Source organism: Bactrocera latifrons, unplaced genomic scaffold (genome assembly GCF_001853355.1).
Source record: "Bactrocera latifrons isolate USDA-ARS-PBARC rearing strain unplaced genomic scaffold, ASM185335v1 scaffold_265, whole genome shotgun sequence".
NCBI classification, from domain to species: domain Eukaryota; kingdom Metazoa; phylum Arthropoda; class Insecta; order Diptera; family Tephritidae; genus Bactrocera; species Bactrocera latifrons.
The window spans coordinates 37,691-56,115 of record NW_017536241.1 but is presented as its reverse complement, the minus strand read 5'-3'; the positions used below and the strand labels follow the sequence as shown (position 1 = coordinate 56,115).

Sequence of the window (18,425 nt, the reverse complement as noted above, 5' to 3'; positions counted from 1 at the left end):
CTCAACTATAGAGAAAGGTTGCAAATCCACCGTAAAGAGCTGCAATAACTTGCTTGTTATTTCACTTTTTGATTTTAGCCGCGCAACATTTAAAATCTTAGTTTGTGTTAAAGGCTTTGGTAATGCAGTCGAAGTTGATGGAATATCCTCTTCTCCGCTAGCGTAATTTCCGACTACAAAAACATTTTCACAGTACCAATTTGCTAATAACTTCAAAATTATATTACCATTTCCAATCGAATAGTAGGATGCCTCCGTTCCATATGTTTTTTTAWATTTGATGTTGACGTTTTATATGATATTTTGGATTTACAAATATCACATTTTCTTTAAAAAATTGCCACACAAAACTTGTTTTCGTCCTTTTTAACACAGACATCTTTAATTTGTATTAAGTATAAGCAAACTGATTTGTAACCGTTTCGTATAAAAATGAATTTAAATGATCCSTTATTTTTTAAGAAGCACATTTTTAAAGTCACAATAAATATATTCTCTAAAGGATTTTTTTTTCAATATAAGGATACTCAATAGAAACTATTTAAAGTAAACGAAAACATACTAATACATACATACATTTTTTTAATTACTATATAAATGTATGCAATTTTAAGATTAAAAGTTTTATAATTGGCTTTACTACCGCATTGAGGTTTCTGTAATCAATTTAATTTGTACATAAGTATTACCCGTTTAAAGTTAAATTAACTTTTTCTATGTTAACCAATTTTTACTTATCTAAAATTGAAAAGAATTCATAGCTTTAATGAATATGAATTCATCACACTCAATTTTTTATGTTACGCTGTGAATGCTATTTTGCAACAGTCGCAATTTTTCATGTTTCACTGTGAATGCTATTTTGTCACAATCGCAATTTTTTATGTTCCACGGCGAATGCTATTTTGTCACAGTCGCAATTTTTCAGGCGATACTGTGACTGCTACTTTGTTGAAGTTTCCCATGTGTTCGTTAATTCTAGTCACTGCTACTTTAGAAAACTTGTCACAGCTGTGACCAGTGATTTTTAAGTAGCAGTGACAAAGTCACAGGTACTCAAATACTTGCCATCTCTACTGAATACAGAGTTTTTCAGTCAACAGAGGCTTCTTCATTGTGTTGCGCCATTTCAGATCATGAGTATGAAGAAGGATTCGGATAGTTTCGTATGATATCTCTAAACCTTTTGCCATTAATTTTGCTTGTCCTAAAACAAATTCACTATTATTTTTTCATCTTCTTTGTTCCCTTTTCCTATCAAACTACGTTCTGGTAAATCATCGACATTTTTAGCCAATTTATATCGCTGTATTCACTTCTGTACAAATGCCTTCGACTTTCTCATATATTTAGCAGCAGCTGATTGCGACATTTTGGGACCTTTCGGATGCATGCAAAGGAATACAGCTTTGTAGTACGACGCGTACTTAGAACTCACGGCGTTTAACGTAATTCTCTTTGAAAAGATCAACGACAACTGAACCTTTGTTGACAATGCATCAAGGACAAAGCTTCCCTCTATCGGCTCGCGAAGGAATTAGGGCGAAATCTTTCATTGACTGTCGGTAAAGTCACCACGCCCTTACTTGACAGACTGTATATTAATGTAATCAGTTGAAATTATTATATTGGAACGGATTTCACGATAAATCGTTTACTTTGAAACTCACTCTTGAATTCGATCACAGGATCGTTAAATAAAAGTCCAAATTTAAAGGCTTTACACTTATCTTTATTTACAATTCCAACCACTTAACGTTTTACTACTCATTATTCAAGCTAACAACTTCTTACCCATATTTCACCTCAAAAGCATTTTTTTTTATAACATTTTCCATTATATCCGGATCGAACAAAATAATTATAATAAGATCATTTAATATATGGAGCAACTATTTAAATATTTTTATGGTACGTTAAAACAATTTACTTTTGGCCTTCCAATACCCAATTAGCGGATTTAAGCTTGTCAACTCTCGAATCAATAAATATTGTTATACCCTCTACAGGGTATATTAAGTTTGTCACGAAGTTTGTAACACCCAGAACGAAGCGTCGGAGACCCTATAAAGTGTATATATAAATGTTGAGTATGTTGAGCTGAGTCGATTTAGCCATGTCCGTCTGTCTGTATATGTATGTACGAACTAGTCCCGCAGTTTTTAAGATATCGTTTTGAAATTTTGCAAACGTCATTTTCTTCAAGAAGCTGCTCATTTGTCGAAACTGCCGATATCAGACCACTATAACATATAGTTGCCATACAAACTGAACAATCGCAATCAACTTCTTGTATATAAAACTTTCGAAATTGACAAGATATATTCACGAAATTTGCTGCAGATTATTTTTTAAGGCAACAATGTAATCTTCGAAGAAATTGTTCGGTTAATTATAGCATGTAGCTGCCATACAAACTGGACAATCGGAAGTTCTTGTATGGAAAACTTTCACATTTCACAATGAATTTTCACAAAAGTTAACAAAGGTTCTTTTCTAAGGCAACAAAATAGTATCCGAAGAAATTGTTCAGATCGGTTAACTATAGCATATAGCTGCCATAAAAACTGAATGATCGGAATCAAGTTATTGTATGTAAAACTTTCACATTTAACAATATATATTCACGAAATTTGGTGCAGATTATTTTTTAAGGCAACAATTTAATCACCGAAGAAATTGTTCAGAACGATTAACTATAGCATATCGCTACGATACAAACTGAACGATCGGAATCTAGTGCTGGTATGGAAAACTTTTGCAATTGACGTGATATTTTCACGAAATTTGGTATAGGTATGTAGTTTTATAAGCCAACTATGTAATCTCCGAAGAAATTGTTCAGATCGGTTAAATATAGCATATAGCTGTCATACAAACTGAATGATTCCCCATTTGACAATATATTTTCAAGAAATTAGGTATGAGTTATTGTTCATATAAAAATGTAATATCGGAAGAAATTGTTCAGATCAGCTCACTGTAGCATATAGCTGCCATACAATCCGAACGATCGGAATCAGTGGCTTGTATGGAAAACTTTCGCATTTGACGTGGTATCTTCACGAAATTTCACATGGATTACTGCTTAAGGTAATAATATAATCTCCGAAAAAAATTAACACATAGTTACTAAAAGAAATGCACCTATGAAGGGTATATTAGGTTCGGTGCAGCCGAAGTTAACGTTTTTTCTTGTTTTAAATACGCGTCGTTTTAAGTGCGCCGGCGCCGTCAAACGCTTTAAAACAGCACTGCGCTGCCTGTGCGCGTTCGTATGAAAATGAACACATACAGGTTCGTAGCTCTGCAGCCAACGCAAACCACTTAATGCATATTACTCTTTACTCGAGTTTACTGTAACTAAAACTGTGACTACTGCACAATTTCGCAATCCCTATATTGTTGGTTTCTTATCAAAACATAGCAACTCGCACATCCTAGCAATTTCACATTCGTCATCTGTTTCAGCCTCTTGGTCAGGAATCGGGTCATTAGCTGAAATAGTCCATGACATCCAAAACATGTTAGCTTCCCAATTTATTGTTATATTTCAATTTAACTTATTTCATGAGATTTTCTTTTATAATTTTCCAGTTAACAATTTTTTTTAAAGACCAGCAGTAATTTGCTGCTTTTAAGGCTATTTGTTTTTGACCATAATTTGGAATATTATTCGAAAATTTATCTAGTTAATTGCGGAGAAAATCAAAATTTTTTTTATACATTTCTAGTTTGAGTCTGCTTGTTTAAAGATTATAAGTAATAAATAAATAATATATTTAAAACTAAACAAGCTCAAAGTTTTGGTTGAGTCCTTTTGCTAATAACGGTGAAAGGTGAAAGCTTGAGCTTGTGGTTGAACATATGAATATGCTAGAAGACTGGATCATCTCTTCTTTTCCAGTTAGTTTGATTACAAGATTGTAGTAAAGTATTAACCTTCCCGGAGTTTATGGAGGGCATGAAAATGGATCGCTAAAATGTCGTAAATTTTCACAATAACAAAAAAGTACAAACAAAAAAAGTTTCACCATATATACATATTTTGCAAACAATTAAAATTACTCAAACAAAGCTCTAACTTCGTGTGGAAATGAACATTTTATGCTCTCGCAAGGATCAAAGCATTATATTTAATCAAACATGGTATCTTACTAGGCACACTTACTTTCATTTCTCTGGTAAATAATTTATTTCAAATAATTTAATCATTTATTTATAATTAATGACATACAAAAAAAAAAAACAATGTAACATAAAATTGAAAAATACTTTGAGCTTATGGTGAAAACTCTCGAAACTAAATGAAGCAAGCCACAATATGGAATCAGTCAAAATTTAATTACGGAGTAATAACAATTAAATATTCCTAGGTACTTTTTGAGTATAATTAAATTTTTTATTGAAAATACGGTTATTTTCCACTATTAAGTTGAAATAAGATGAAAGAAAAAAAATATATTTTCAAAAAATTACAATATGTTTGGGACATAAAAATTTGGTGAAAAGTTTTGTAAAAGAATTTTTTTTTTAAAGATAAAATTAATAAACCAAAAACCAAAAAATGTTGCGATTATTTGAAAAAGGTGTTGATACAAAAGTAGCTTTTTTCATTACCTACAACTTTGCCTAATAACTTGTTCAACTCATTGTTTCATCAGAAAGATTTCATTTAGCCGAGATTTCATTTAGCAAAAGAAGAGTTTGAGTTGCCCCGCGAGTATGAGTGCCCCAAGAGCAAGTTCGTTCTGGATGCTGTAGCACGGTAAATTCCTTATGAACCAATCTATGTTATATGATATTCCTTATAGTCCGACACCGTAGAAACTGCATGTTTCCTGGGATTCCGTTAGATTACTTCAATGACAATTAACATAGACCTTGCCAACAAAACAGGGTCTGACTTCGGATGTTTTCAAATTGTCACAATTCAAAATAGCATTTTCAAAAGATTTGAGATCATCGTCAGTTCAATGTATCATATATTCATTCTTATCTTGGTTAAAATCTTTGAATTTGTCATAATAATAGTTTTATATTGGAAACGCTAATATTTTTGGTTGTATTAAAAATGGTAGGAAACGGATATTTTTTTTCAAAAAAAAGTGAATAACCCTTGTTTTGTTTTAGTTAAAACTGTTTGGGAGTTATTGAAGCCATCAACCGACAGTAAAAACATTGTTATTTTTCCACGGATGATTAGCCTTTAGTGATAAATCCAAATTATAAGATGCCGCAAGGTGTCGCGTCGGGTACTGGAGTTGAGTAAACAACTATATATCTGAACTTTTTCGACTCTTTTCTAAGTGAACCTCCTGTTACGTGATGACAATAACACTTACTATTTTAGTATTATACCTACTATTCACTTTAAATTATCGAAATTTATTATTTTAATGTTTATTGTAAAGGATAGTTTTATTTTACTTACTATATAATGCTTATTTACGAATTATTGAATTTCTTTCAGATAAATGCCGACAGTTATGAAGACGATGAATTGTTGACTGCTATTCGTAAAGATCGGAATTACTCATACGAAGATGAGGTAAATAAGAATTGAATTTAGAAATATTTATGTTGTATAAAAATATTATTATAATTATTAACACACTTTATTAAATATTGTATAACGTACCTATACCATGAATCTGGCATTATGTACATATGAATGTATTATTCCAAATTTAATTTTAACTATTCATACATATTTTTAATTATAACAGAACTGTATCATATATGTTATTTTAAAAACATTCTCGTGCGTGACATCGGTTTAATATTTCGAATCTCAGTACAATACAAGTTAAGATAGCTTTATCTAAAAGTCTCATCATCCTGGTCTTTTTGACATATCTGTTGTTGTTTTGGTGACAGATTTGACATTCCTTTGCTGGATAAAACCCGAGTCCTTTCTGGTTGCTTAGACTCCACTGTCGTGGGAACGGACATATCTAACTAATATGTACGAGTATAAGATTAGTTTTAGTTGTTATCTTCAACATGTTGCGAGTGTATAAAAATGCTTGAATAGGGGCACGGTCAAAAGAAATATTACATAGATTCAGGAAACTATTTATTTCTAGCATTTAGATTCACTGTTAAAATATGGGAAATCCGAAAGTAAACACGCCCTTATAACTACATAGTTGTCAATTTTTCAAAGTGCTAATGAAAAACATCATCATCGCCCACTTATTACAATATCCATTCGACTGATAATAATGTTTGGTGCTAAAAAGGAATAAAATGTATCATATTTTTCCGCTAGCTACTGATACCTAATGTAATAATTCTGCTTTGGTGTAGAATTTCTGACTACTTTGAAAGTTGTGCGTGATCTGATTCCATGATAGAATTAAATGTAAACAAGAAAAAAAATATACAGTCGAGTCGCGATAATTCGTACCCCGCTAATTAAAATTCTGAATAATTCGTAAAAATGTCTGTCCCCTTGAAGAAAATTCGATAGTTCGTAAGCATTTCATACATTATGGTTCTCACGTGAATTCGTAATATTTTTCACAACGCAAAAAATATAAAAGTATTCTTATAAATTAAATGAAAAATATGGTTTAAATTTAATTACTGCTGATTTCAACACTATAGATCTTCTACCTTGAAATTCAATCTAGAGTTCGATCACTGGATTGTTTAAATAAAAGTCACAATTTAGTGGCTACACACTTATTTTATTTACAAAATAATTACAACAAATCATCGCTTTATTACTCATTATCCGAGCTGCCGGCTTCTTACTTATGTCTCATTTGCTCTTTACATGACAGTATTTTAACGAGAACTGTGTCTGCTGTACAATCCAGCAGCTTTATATAGCAGATTGTTAACAAAACTTCGGCAATGGCAAATTTCCAAAAACATGTCTATGATCATAACCTCTGATGCACTTTGAGACTCTTTGTTTCCTTCAATCTTCGTTGTCACTTGCTCTAATTCAAATTGAAAGATATTCCTCAAAATTAGTGTTTTTGCTTTCATGGATTATAAATCAGTCTTTAATTCATTTGCCGCCAAACCGCGTTTCTTCAGCTCCTTTTTCAGTTTGTTTCACAACTCAGATTACGAGTATTAAACTTACCCATTTTCAAACAATTCTCTCTTTGGGAATTTAGTTGACAATCCCTCTTCTGACATAATTGTATCAAAGACAATGAAATCTACATTGGCGTCAGAGGAAGAGACGAAACCATCCGCAGAATCTTTTCCTATCAAACTATATTTTGGTCTTAGTTTGTATTATCTTGTTTATTCGACTAATCTGCTTATGCAATAAAACTAGTAAAAGGAAATTTTTGTTAAAATATTTTTTTTGAATTCTATACAGATAACTTGCTCTAAATCGTGTTTACCAGACTTTGAAAATAAGCTGAAGTCGTTCTACACCGAGCATTTACATACGGATGAAGAAATTCGACTGGTTTTGGATGGATCAGGATATTTTGATGTCAGAGAGTAAGTAAACAACATATTTCACATTGCACTTCCACAAGAGATTGCAAGACAAACATTATTATTGTTATTATTATTACTAATAACCTTTAGATTTCTGTGAATTGTTGAGGACATTTGGATTTATTTTCATTAAAAACAGCCACTGCCAGTTATTCGTCATAAAATCTTGCGACCCTTGATTCCACTTACTCTAACTTTCTGTTATTTTAAATCTAATAAGAAACTGAATAGAGTTTTCTCCAAATTTTTTCTTGCTTTAACGAAAGCAAGTAAAATTATAACTTTTTGAGCGCAGAAAAAGAGCCGCCAATGCTTTTATTTGGGCACGGCAGTGAGGCGGAAAGTAAGTCAAATTAATACAAAATAAATAATATTCAAAGCGAATTACTTTATTAATAATACTTACATCAATTTGTGCAACCGTTAAATATCACGCGTCCAGAAATTTTTCTGAAGTTGTACATATAAATAATTAAGGGAAATTGCCTATAATGAACTTACAAGTTTTATATACATATATTATACTCCATGCAGAGAAGTATTTGTTCGAGTTAAAAAAAAAAAAAAAAAAATAGCTATGTTGTACTATATTAGATAAAGTATGTATGTATTTTTATTTTTTAGTGCAAAAGATGATTGGATTCGAATAGCTGTTAGTAAGGGAGACTTAATAATTATACCAGCCGGCATATATCATCGATTTACCTTGGACATAGAGGTAATAACAACTTTTATAAACTGTGATTTAAGTTTTTTCCTTTTTAATCTCTTTAGAACTATCTTAGAAAATAGATCAAGCTTTTTATAAAGTGAATAATTACAGTTGCAAAATTCAGCAAAGTGATTAGGGAAAAGATATTACAATAACATGTATTACCATTTTGTTCTTAGTATATTATTTATTATTTTGAAATATATTAAAAGTGAAACATTTTCAAAAAGATGTAATTTGAACTATGTATTTACATACATATCTGCATTCTATACGGGTATACCTTATAATCAACTGCCACAGTATTTGCTTTCTTGTTTCATGACCTCCATAACTTTTATTCAGTTAAATGGAAGTTAAGCAAGGTTAAGGTTCAAGTTGGTTTTCATCGAAGTCATCTAACGGTAAGCGCAGGAAATGTGCTCTTTCGACGGAGCCGGACCATAGGGAGAGGGGCGTTAGATGAGAAGCGTTCCTAGGGCATGCAAAGAGGTGGTTAGAGTAATGGGGGGGGACTCATTAAACGATGGACATACAATTTGGTATATTATGGATAAGAGGGATATTAATTTACTACAGTATCCAGATGAAGGTTGCGCAATGGTCACTTTAGATTCTCGGCGCAACTTGATCTTTCCATCTGCTATGTATGTGGTTGAAATTGTACGATTGCAGTACATCACTACATCGAGGCAACTATATCAATGCAGCGTAGTTGATGACCGGCCGGCCGATTGCCTTGTATTTGGCCAACAATGTTTCTTTGTCGTTATGCTAGGTGCTGCAGGCCAGTGACTTGAGGATTTTGTGAATGACTTGAGGACTGTGAATTTAGTGGAGAGAGTGTAGCTTATTTGTTGTTTTCAAGTGCCGTTGTGTGATTGCTTTAAATGCTTTTGACAAATTTATTATCCCTCTTACAGGGTAATGATGGAGATTTATGCCACGAACTATTTAGGCGTTTATGACGCTAGGTGCTGTTATGCACTTTCCGGAAGCGATGTAATGGTGTGCTTGACTCAGGTAGTGAGTGAACAAAGGAAGTAACAAGATCTCAATGTCTTCACTGCTCGGGAAATAATAATTACGTTTCAGTAGATGCATCAGTCTTCCAACTTTCTGGGGTATTTGAAGAGTAGTCAGCGACAGATTGAAGACCTTGGTTAGGTAACTTACCACCGTCAAACCTAGATTCTATAACATCAACATGTTAATTCTTTCTGATTCGAAGATTACCATAGGTCGAGAAGTTATGATATTTATCAGACCACCCCTAATGATGATAATATTAAGCGATCTTTTACAGTTGCTCATTATTCTGTAGTACACCTATGTTTCGGCGATATCTTGTTGGGCAACATGGAATCGGGGGGATGTATATATTGAATATATTCGATATAGCTTTTGATGAGACGATATTGCACTGTGCTCTATTACAGCTACGCCTCCGCCATTATCCCGCTCGCGATCCTTACGTATAACGTTGAAACCTGCCAAAAATCGAATGAAATCGCGGGGACGGTTGTTGCACTGTGGTATTGCTTGGCGACGCTTCTTACGGGGACAAACCCCTGAAGCACTATACAACTAAGACAACCTAACTCAAAGTCTTAATGTCTGAGTAGATCTTAGTATGGCTCCATATATTGCATGTATTGCCGCTAACAGAAGTGGAGTTAGGATGGAGTCTTTTAGCGCAAATGCAACAAAAAATTTCTTGGAGACAGAGTTGGATTCAATGCCAGCACGGATCGGGAGGATGCAGGTATTGCAAAATCAACGGTTATGTTTTAAGCCGAACAAAGTAAGGCCACCTTTCAGAAAAGAGTTATAAGCAAAATATAATATTAAAATGTGGGTATTTGTGTTGTGCATTTTGAGGTATCATCTTTCTTTTTTATTTGCATTTATTATTGGTTATAATGCAATATTTTATGAATATTTCGAATTTAATTACGATTTACAACTGTGTTTACAATAATTTAAAGATTAGAATCAAATATCGTAAAAACTATAAGTTCCTTTGAGTTTAGGTATATATGTATATATTCTTAATATGGAGAGCCTCCTCTATCAGGCTATATCCATTTTAGGGATGCTTTCTAAAATTTACCCAAAAAAGCAATAACATCAAACTAAGATTTGAACATACATATGTCACTTATAATCTTTTGCAGAACTATATCAAGGCAAAACGATATTTTGTTGGTGAACCAATTTGGCTACCTTACAATCGACCATCTGATAATATGGAGTGTCGTCAAAAATATTTAAGTCATCAAGCAAACGGATTTTTACCTATTACTAATTATAAATAAATTTTTACATCACTATGTATGTTTATATTAAATCAAAGAAATCATCTTTTCGGATAGGCCTTCGGGCAGTTAGCTTATTACAAGCAAGATTGGTGACCTTTGACGAAACCTAAGGCAAGTATTTAATTTTTTTCAGTCGCGAACTATTGTCCACCAATGAATCTGAAAAAAAAAAAACATTTTTTAAATCCATTTATTTGTCCATAAAACATTAGCTTACTTGCTGTTAAGAAATAAATAAATAAAAACTAATGTCCACTTCATAATTGTTCACCTTTTTGTGAGCAATAACTAACTTAAATTGTTTTGATTTTTCGTGTAAAAATTTATAGCTGCTTTCGAGCCCAGCATCATGATTCTTTCCACAGTAAGTAATGTCTTCTGTGATCATATTTTTGTATAGACGTTATTTTGGTATGTATGGAACATTTTTATACTACTTTTATTTCAGTAATCCTAAATCTCCATATAACCAAATTGGTTGGAGCATCTGTTTATATAAAACAATTTAGCTTGGAAGCGATAGCAAGCGACGTTTCCTTATCAACTATTTCAAAGATTTAATTAAAAATTTAGATCTTTTCTCATTTTTGACCTTGCTGGAGTATGGTATCTGCACTCATTCATGTGGAGAGGTTGTCTTATTAGTGAAGTTAATGTGGACTGATTTCATGATATTAATATCGGTATTCTGCTTGAAACGATTGTCTCATGCCTCTAATTATCACAATCGTAATTTAGTGATTCTGTTAGTCCGGAGTCTCATTTTGGTATTCTGGCAGATACAGTATAGTAGTGTACTGTCTCAAGCAGAATACCGATATTAGTTTCATACGCCACTGTATGTTTCACATAGGTACTTCATTAATTGTTTCTTGTAATTTTTTCGTCGATTCTCTCTCTTTATCTCTTATGGATAGATAGGATGCATCATCACAAATGTTGCTACTGTAGCTGTATCAGCGTTTTAGAAGTCACTTGTGTGGATGATATACAGCAATGGCCTAAGAAAACTACCATGTCCCTCAAGGTCTACCTTTATATAACGCAGTTCTAAAACTTAATTACCTTGTTTTTTTTTGCGAAAATATCGATATTCCATATACATTTGTTTTAATTATTAAATATATAATATAAGAAAAGAGCTTTAGCACTTAATATTTATAACAAACCAGCATACCTTACTTTATTGAACGCTTGATAACCGTCTTGGAAGGCTGTAGAGCAAACAAGTCCCATATTTGTAATATGATCTCTGTGAGGCGTTCGATACTAAATAAGGTTTCCAACAAGGACCCTATGGTATGACTTGACAGTCATAGGTGCTACTTTGGAATGAGTAAGTAATTGAATAGTAAAGTCCTCTCTCTATGAACAAAGGCCAAAGAGAGCTCGTGGGAAAAGCTTTGTTGATAATTTATGGTTCTTTGCGCAGTGGCAAAGGCGAGTACCGCAGTCAATGGAATGATGAACAGTACAAGATATCCGGCGAAATTGGCATCTCGGTGTCTACGCCAGTAGATGAAGATGTATCTAATCAATGTTGGAAATTTTTTTCTTTATAGCCATATTGGTAGCAGTGTAAAGACCACATTAAAAAAATGGGTTAGGCAGACTTCGAAAACGTCAATTTCAATGGATATGAAAGAAATAGTAATGCATCTTAAATATCTCTGACATTGCATCATCTTTCGATATATATTAAACCGGCAGTGCGCAGTGACAGAGAAAATGGCTCATCATAAATAAAGTTGATGCCTTTTGACATTTACAGATATTTTCTTAAGTTATACTAATTTTAAGATTATTCTCTTCTTTACTGGCGTAGAAACAGCGTAGAAACAGAAATAGCGCATAAGTCGCTTCTTCTTTTCGCCAGGCGACGCCAATTGGAGATTACAAGCGAAACCAAGTCCTTCTCCATCTGGTCCCATTTCGTCCATTCGGATGAGCTATGTCAATGTCGTCGTATATCTCATACAGCTCTTCCTTCCATCGAATGCGATATTCGTCGTGGCTAATGCGCAAAGGATCATAAATCTTTCGCAGAACTTTTCACTCGAAAACTCGCAACGTCGACTCATCACGGGACGGAATAATGAGTGACTTATAGAGTTTTGTTTTTGTTCGTCGAGACGGGACTTTACTTCCCAATTGCACTTGTTGGCAAGAGATATCATGCGTAGGATTTCGAGGCTGACGTTGTTGTTTGTGTTGATGCTGGTTCCAAGATTGACGAAATTATCTACAACTTCAAAGCTGTGATTGTCCACAGTGAGGTGAGATATGGGATATTTCGTCTTGTCCTCGTTCACTGCCAGACCATTTGCTCTACTTCCTTGTCCAGACTGGAGAAAGCAGAACTAACAGCGCGGGTGTTGGGGCCAATGATATCAATATCACCGGCATACCCCAGGAGCTGTACACTCTAATATTATAAACGATTGTATCCGCTCGATTAATTCTGCAGCTCGGATTATTTTCTCCAGAAGTAGGTTGATGAAATCACACGAAAGAGAGTCTGAAACCTCGTTTGGTATCGAACGGCTCGGAGAGGTGCTTAACGATCGTGACGGAGCTTTTAGAGAACTACCAGAAACTACATTTTCACAGAGATTCCTACCGACATTTTCACAGAGATTGGATTGTGCCTCTTTACATATGTATGTATTTTTATACTCTTGCAACCAGTTGCTACTGAGTATTATAGTTTTGTTTACCTAACGGTTGTACGTATCACCTAAAACTAATCGAGATAGATATAGGATTATATATACATATAAGGTGACAAGAAAAGGTGAAATCCGGTTGACTGTCTGTCTACCCGTCCGTTCTTGCAAGCTGTAACTTGAGTAAAAATTTAAGATATCTTGATGAAATTTGGTATGTGGGTTCTTTAGTAGGAAAAAAAAATCGAGTTCGTAGATGGGCATAATCGCCCAAAAATCGCCATTAACTGAAACATCCAAAGTGCCGTAACTTTAAATTAAATTAAGATATGAGGCTTTAATTTGGTACAGAGGATTGCTTTAGCGAGGGGCACCTTTAGGAATTTCGAAGTGGCCCGGCCCTCTAACAAGTTTAATGTATGTATCTCCTAAACCACTAAAAGTACAACAAACAAATTTGCCCAGCATGAATATTATAGGAGTTCCTACCGACAGTGTGAATGAAATCGGATGAAAACCGCGTTCACTTCTCATACGAGTATAACAGTACTGTTCAAAACTACTAAAAGCGCGATAAATCATTAACTAAATGCGTTAGAAACGTAAAAACTTGCCGCCGGGATGGTATGAGCAAACTTTATAGGAGTTGGTGTGAAAATTGGACAATGGGCGTGGCACCGTCCATTTTTTGGGGAAATTCCATATCTCGTGACCCGGTTGACCGATTTCGACACAAACCAAGAAGCAATTAATATAACGGGATTAAACTTTGCACGAAAAATGCCTTTATGTATGCTATCTTTTGACCAAAAATTGTTCAAATGCAAAAAAACTGTTCACGCCCCTCGATACCGAATATTTAGACCGCGGTATCTATAGTTGACTTTTGTTAGAAAGTATCGGTCAAGGTCTGAGATATATAATTGAAATTCAGGGATAGTACTTCTCTGACAATGGTATGCCTGTATGTCAAAAATATGTTAAAAACAGACCAATAATTCCCTTAGTCCCAAAATATCTAATATAAAGATAATCGAACTACCGGGTACTTTGTACCGCATATATCGCCCAATATGTGAGTTATCTCAATGGAAATGAGATAGCGTGTTTTACTTATGACAGTGTATCTTTGTGCCTAAAATAATTAAACTTGAGCGAAAACTTTACTTACTCCCCATATAACTGATATCAGGATTTTCGAAAATCCGACTGACTTATTTTTATGATTAGTTAAACATGTTAATAGTATGCGGTATTATGAAAAATAGCTCAAATCTGGTCGATACTACCCCAACTTCCATATACTACATATAATGGTTTTCGTTTTTCAAACTCACCGTATGTGACTGTCAGCATCCTATGTTGGAATAACTGGGTAAACTTAAAAAAATGTAAAAAATAAAGGAATTATCTGAGTTAAGATCTAGACTGTCCTGTATTTGAAAATTTCCTAATAAAATTTGTCTTGTAATAAAGAAGTCTATTAGATCGGTAATTTTTTCAGGCTCAGAAGGCCTTTAGGTTAATTTGTCAGAGGAAACTTGATTGCAGACAGTTGCTTCAATAGCTTTTAATAGTTCTTTGCCCTAAGTGGTTGTCAGGCGTAATCCCTACAATTTGTGTTTTATAGTATAACCATTATTTATGTAGGTCAAGTCGTGGGAATGGACGAAAACACTCCAGCTCTGAAAGTTTTCAACGCAGTCGCCACCGGGTTTATAATTCTTTTATGTTGATCGTATTTTATAATTTACCTTGGAGGACTGTAAACGGCAGTTATTGAAAGTTTAGTTTTGAATGCTGTTCCTTCTTACTCGCTACAATTGATTTTTTTTGAATTATTATAGCCGATCCATTTCGAGCGCAGATATGTGGTTAATCGCATTTTAGGTATGATTAAGCTAGGCACAAAGAACTAAAAATTATGAGAAGGTCCAGGTTCGGGAGCGATAATTTGAAAGTATTCAACAAGGAATCAACTACGTGAAACATTAACATTGTTTTGAAATGAATCTTTAAATACAGAAAATGTTAATGAATAGGGAACTGAGTATGTTAAACAAAATCAAAATCATTTGTTTTAACATTTCTTATTTCAAGCATGTGAAATTACAAAATTTGAAATGCTAACAGGAGTGGGTAAAGTCCTGAAAACATTTCGTATGTATGAGCAACGTTGTATAATTTCTGCATATAATTTGAAAATTCAACATATTGCAGGCATTTTATAAATAACAAGTAAGGAAGGGCTAATTTTGAGTATATGGGAGTTAAGGGAAGTATTGACATTTTTGACATACAGACATACCATTATAAGAGAAGGATTGCCCCTTAATTTCAGTTATATATGTATATCTCACATTGACCGACATGTTCAATCAAAAGTCAACTATAAATACCGGGGTCTAAATATTATTAATTGTACCTAGGGACTTAAACGATTTTTATTGGATTTAAACAATCTTGGCCATAAGGTGGAACAAAGAAAAGACATTGTTCGTGCAAAGTTTTATCCCGTTATATTAATTGCTTCTTTATTTGTGTACTGGAAACTAAACGAATCAAGTGGAATTTAAAATTGTGCTATATGGGAAGTAAGCGTGGTTGTTGTCAGTTTTCGTCCATTTTCACAATGATACACAAGAATGTAAAAAGAATGCCAGTACTATATTTTGTCGAAATCGATTGGTCAGGTCCTGAGATATGGGATTTCACCAAAAAGTGGGTGGTGCCACGCCCATCGTCCATATCGGCTCCCATAACGCTCTCTCTCACCATCTCAGTGGAAAGATTTAATGTCTCTGGCGTATTTAGTTATTCGGTTATCGCGCTTTTAGTAGTTTTTAACATTACCGTTATATGGAGAGAGAACGCGGTTATCCTCCGATGTCATCCATTTTTACACTGTCCGTAGAAATTCTTATAAGATTGGTCTTAGCAGAAGCGCTTTTTTTTTTAAATTTTTACAGCCAAACGGTTAATTAATATATAGTAAAAACTTGAAAACTGCGTTTTTTATTTGTTGCTGAGGACTTTGTTACCATCAATAAGGAAATCATTACGAAAGGTGGCATCAAATTTGTTCGACAAAGGGTATGTAATTTTTTGCTCTCTCACTTCCCTGACGGTGTGATAGATAGATATGCGGCAAAACACTTACTAGACTAAAGTAATTAAGAAGGAATTAAACATGGACATCTATTTCGAGTGATTGGTATTTGGGGACTGTATTTTGAACTCCTAACCGTATCGTGTTACCCAGCATTCATTATCGGATAATATTATGCCGAATACAGCACGTCCAGTACGCATTGAAGAAAATATAGCAACAGTAGCAGAGAGTGCAATACAGTCAAATTTTGTTCAGCGATGAGACTGGCTCAATCGGCCATCATTGTCATATCAACACTTCGGTGAGCAGATTTTACGTTTCCCCATTAAATTCGAATTTAATTTCTGTATTTTCTTTAGAAAAGTAGGGAATCTCGAAGTGGATCATTTCCTTTTGTCGCCTAACCAAGGTGGAGTATGGATGGAGCCTTTTGGCCCAAACGCATTAGGAAAATTCGTCCGGTCTCGGGTTGAGCTTAATGCCAGCCAAAATAAAAAGGGCAAAAAGGAGAGTGTTCATAAATGTTGCTACAAGGATGACAAACTTACCTTACCACTAACCATTAGGCAATTTGTGAGATATTGTATATTAATCAAATTTATTACATTTCTCGTTATTTCTTGTACCAATTAGTTTTGTTTCGTCTTTTGGGACTTAGTAATAAACCAACCTTCGCGTAGTACCAAGGAACATACGAATGTACAATTTTTATTTAGGTTACCTAAATTTTTTACTTCTAAACTATTTTCATTAGTTTAAGTGTTGCTGGTAACCGTAATGATTCAAATATATAAGGTTGTGTCCATAGTCGAAAAACCAATTAACCAATGAAAATATGTTTTTGGAGTGATAATTGAATTCGAATGAATCACCTGTTTATCTCACTCTCATGTTTGGTGTCCCCATTCTACATAGCATTATTGAAAATAAATAGATAATACAGTTTTAATTTTTAAAATATTATAAATATGATTGTTTATATTTATCGTTTTTTAGGAACTCGAATTATTTCCTACAATTCTCGCCATCATTTTATCTTCTTTAGCCTTCCGTTTAGCTTCCTTTTGTTTCTTCTTTTCCTCTCGTTCTTTTTGTTCCAGCATTTCTTTAAATCTTTCGTCCCGAGGGTCCACATTAAAACCAAAATGTCTTCGAACTTCCTCGATCAGTCTTTGTTTTTGCTGCTTCGCTGCCAAGGCGTCTGCTTCCTTTTTAGCAATTTTATTTTTCATCTCCAACTTCCACTGTTCTAATTTTTCTAACTTTGCAGCGATTTCCGCTTCTCTGCTCTTTATGGCCTGATTTTCCTTCATTCTTATATTTCTCTGATTTAATAGCATCTGTTCCAACACATGTTTTTCATTGCTTTCATGCAGTCCTTTAGCATTAAAACAAATGGAAGGATCGACTTCTGATGATAAGCCATACCGTCCAAATAATTTTTTCTTATACTTTTCCGTCAAATGAATCCAAGAACTGGGTTCATTGTATGGCATAATATCAAATAAGACATTTCTATGTTGGGTTAAAAGCATTGACCGGTTAACTTTTTTAGTCTTAGTATCATTTTCACATTGATATTCATTTGCATTCGTAGAAAGTGTGCGGTATAAATTTCTGGTGCACTGCCTCCAAGACCGAACATTAACAGATAACATTTCTCCTTTATGTAACAAAGTTATTGACATATTTTGCTTTTGTGTTGTTTAACTAATTCGAAGAATGTGTGATCAGTGAAATCAAAGATTCGATAGTCATTAATCGATAGTCATTCCTATCGATGAATTTAGTAATCACATACGCTAATTATCTAGTTAACCCTGATGTAAGCCATGGTTGCTAACTTTTTCCTTTATGAATTAGATTTAGCGATTCTGTAACCAGTCTCTAGTCTCTATTTAAGCCATTTTGTGGTAAAATCTCAATTTGTGACTAGTTACTATTCACTCAACAGTCTCTAGCTTTAGTCGCAAAATATTGCCTCAAATTTGAGACCTGGTAGTTAGCAAGTCACAAAACCAAAAAGAACTCTTGTCTGCCATTTTGAATATACTGAATAGAGATCACCATAAATATTAATCGATTGTCGTTTTTTTATATTTTGTAAGCAACTCAAACACGAAAAGGTTAAAAATAAA

The 18,425-nt window shown here is 33.7% G+C and overlaps 2 protein-coding genes across 4 annotated transcripts in view; one reads left to right on the top strand and one right to left on the bottom strand.

Annotated features, from left to right (window-relative positions):
• LOC108969792 (1,2-dihydroxy-3-keto-5-methylthiopentene dioxygenase) overlaps positions 1-10,548 on the top strand; it is a 13,708-nt gene extending 3,160 nt beyond the window's left edge. The window contains exons 2-6 of one of the 3 annotated variants that reach the window (XR_001993423.1): positions 5,474-5,551; positions 7,349-7,476; positions 8,101-8,194; positions 9,112-9,355; positions 9,420-10,083. Coding sequence is in view for 2 of the 3 variants with exons in the window: in XM_018934716.1 (XP_018790261.1) it covers positions 5,474-5,551; positions 7,349-7,476; positions 8,101-8,194; positions 10,366-10,506 (441 nt within the window). In the remaining variant the exon portion in view is untranslated. Of the gene's footprint in view, positions 1-5,473; positions 5,552-7,348; positions 7,477-8,100; positions 8,195-9,111; positions 10,086-10,365 lie in introns of those variants that run through there. The other 2 variants (XM_018934716.1, XM_018934717.1) reach the window with 2 other exon arrangements.
• Positions 10,549-17,230: 6,682 nt separating this feature from the next.
• Positions 17,231-18,026, bottom strand: LOC108969767 (growth arrest and DNA damage-inducible proteins-interacting protein 1). The gene has a single exon (XM_018934687.1). It carries the CDS (start codon positions 17,973-17,975, stop codon positions 17,280-17,282), a length of 696 nt encoding a protein of 231 aa, XP_018790232.1. The 5' UTR covers positions 17,976-18,026; the 3' UTR covers positions 17,231-17,279.
• Positions 18,027-18,425: the final 399 nt, after the last annotated feature.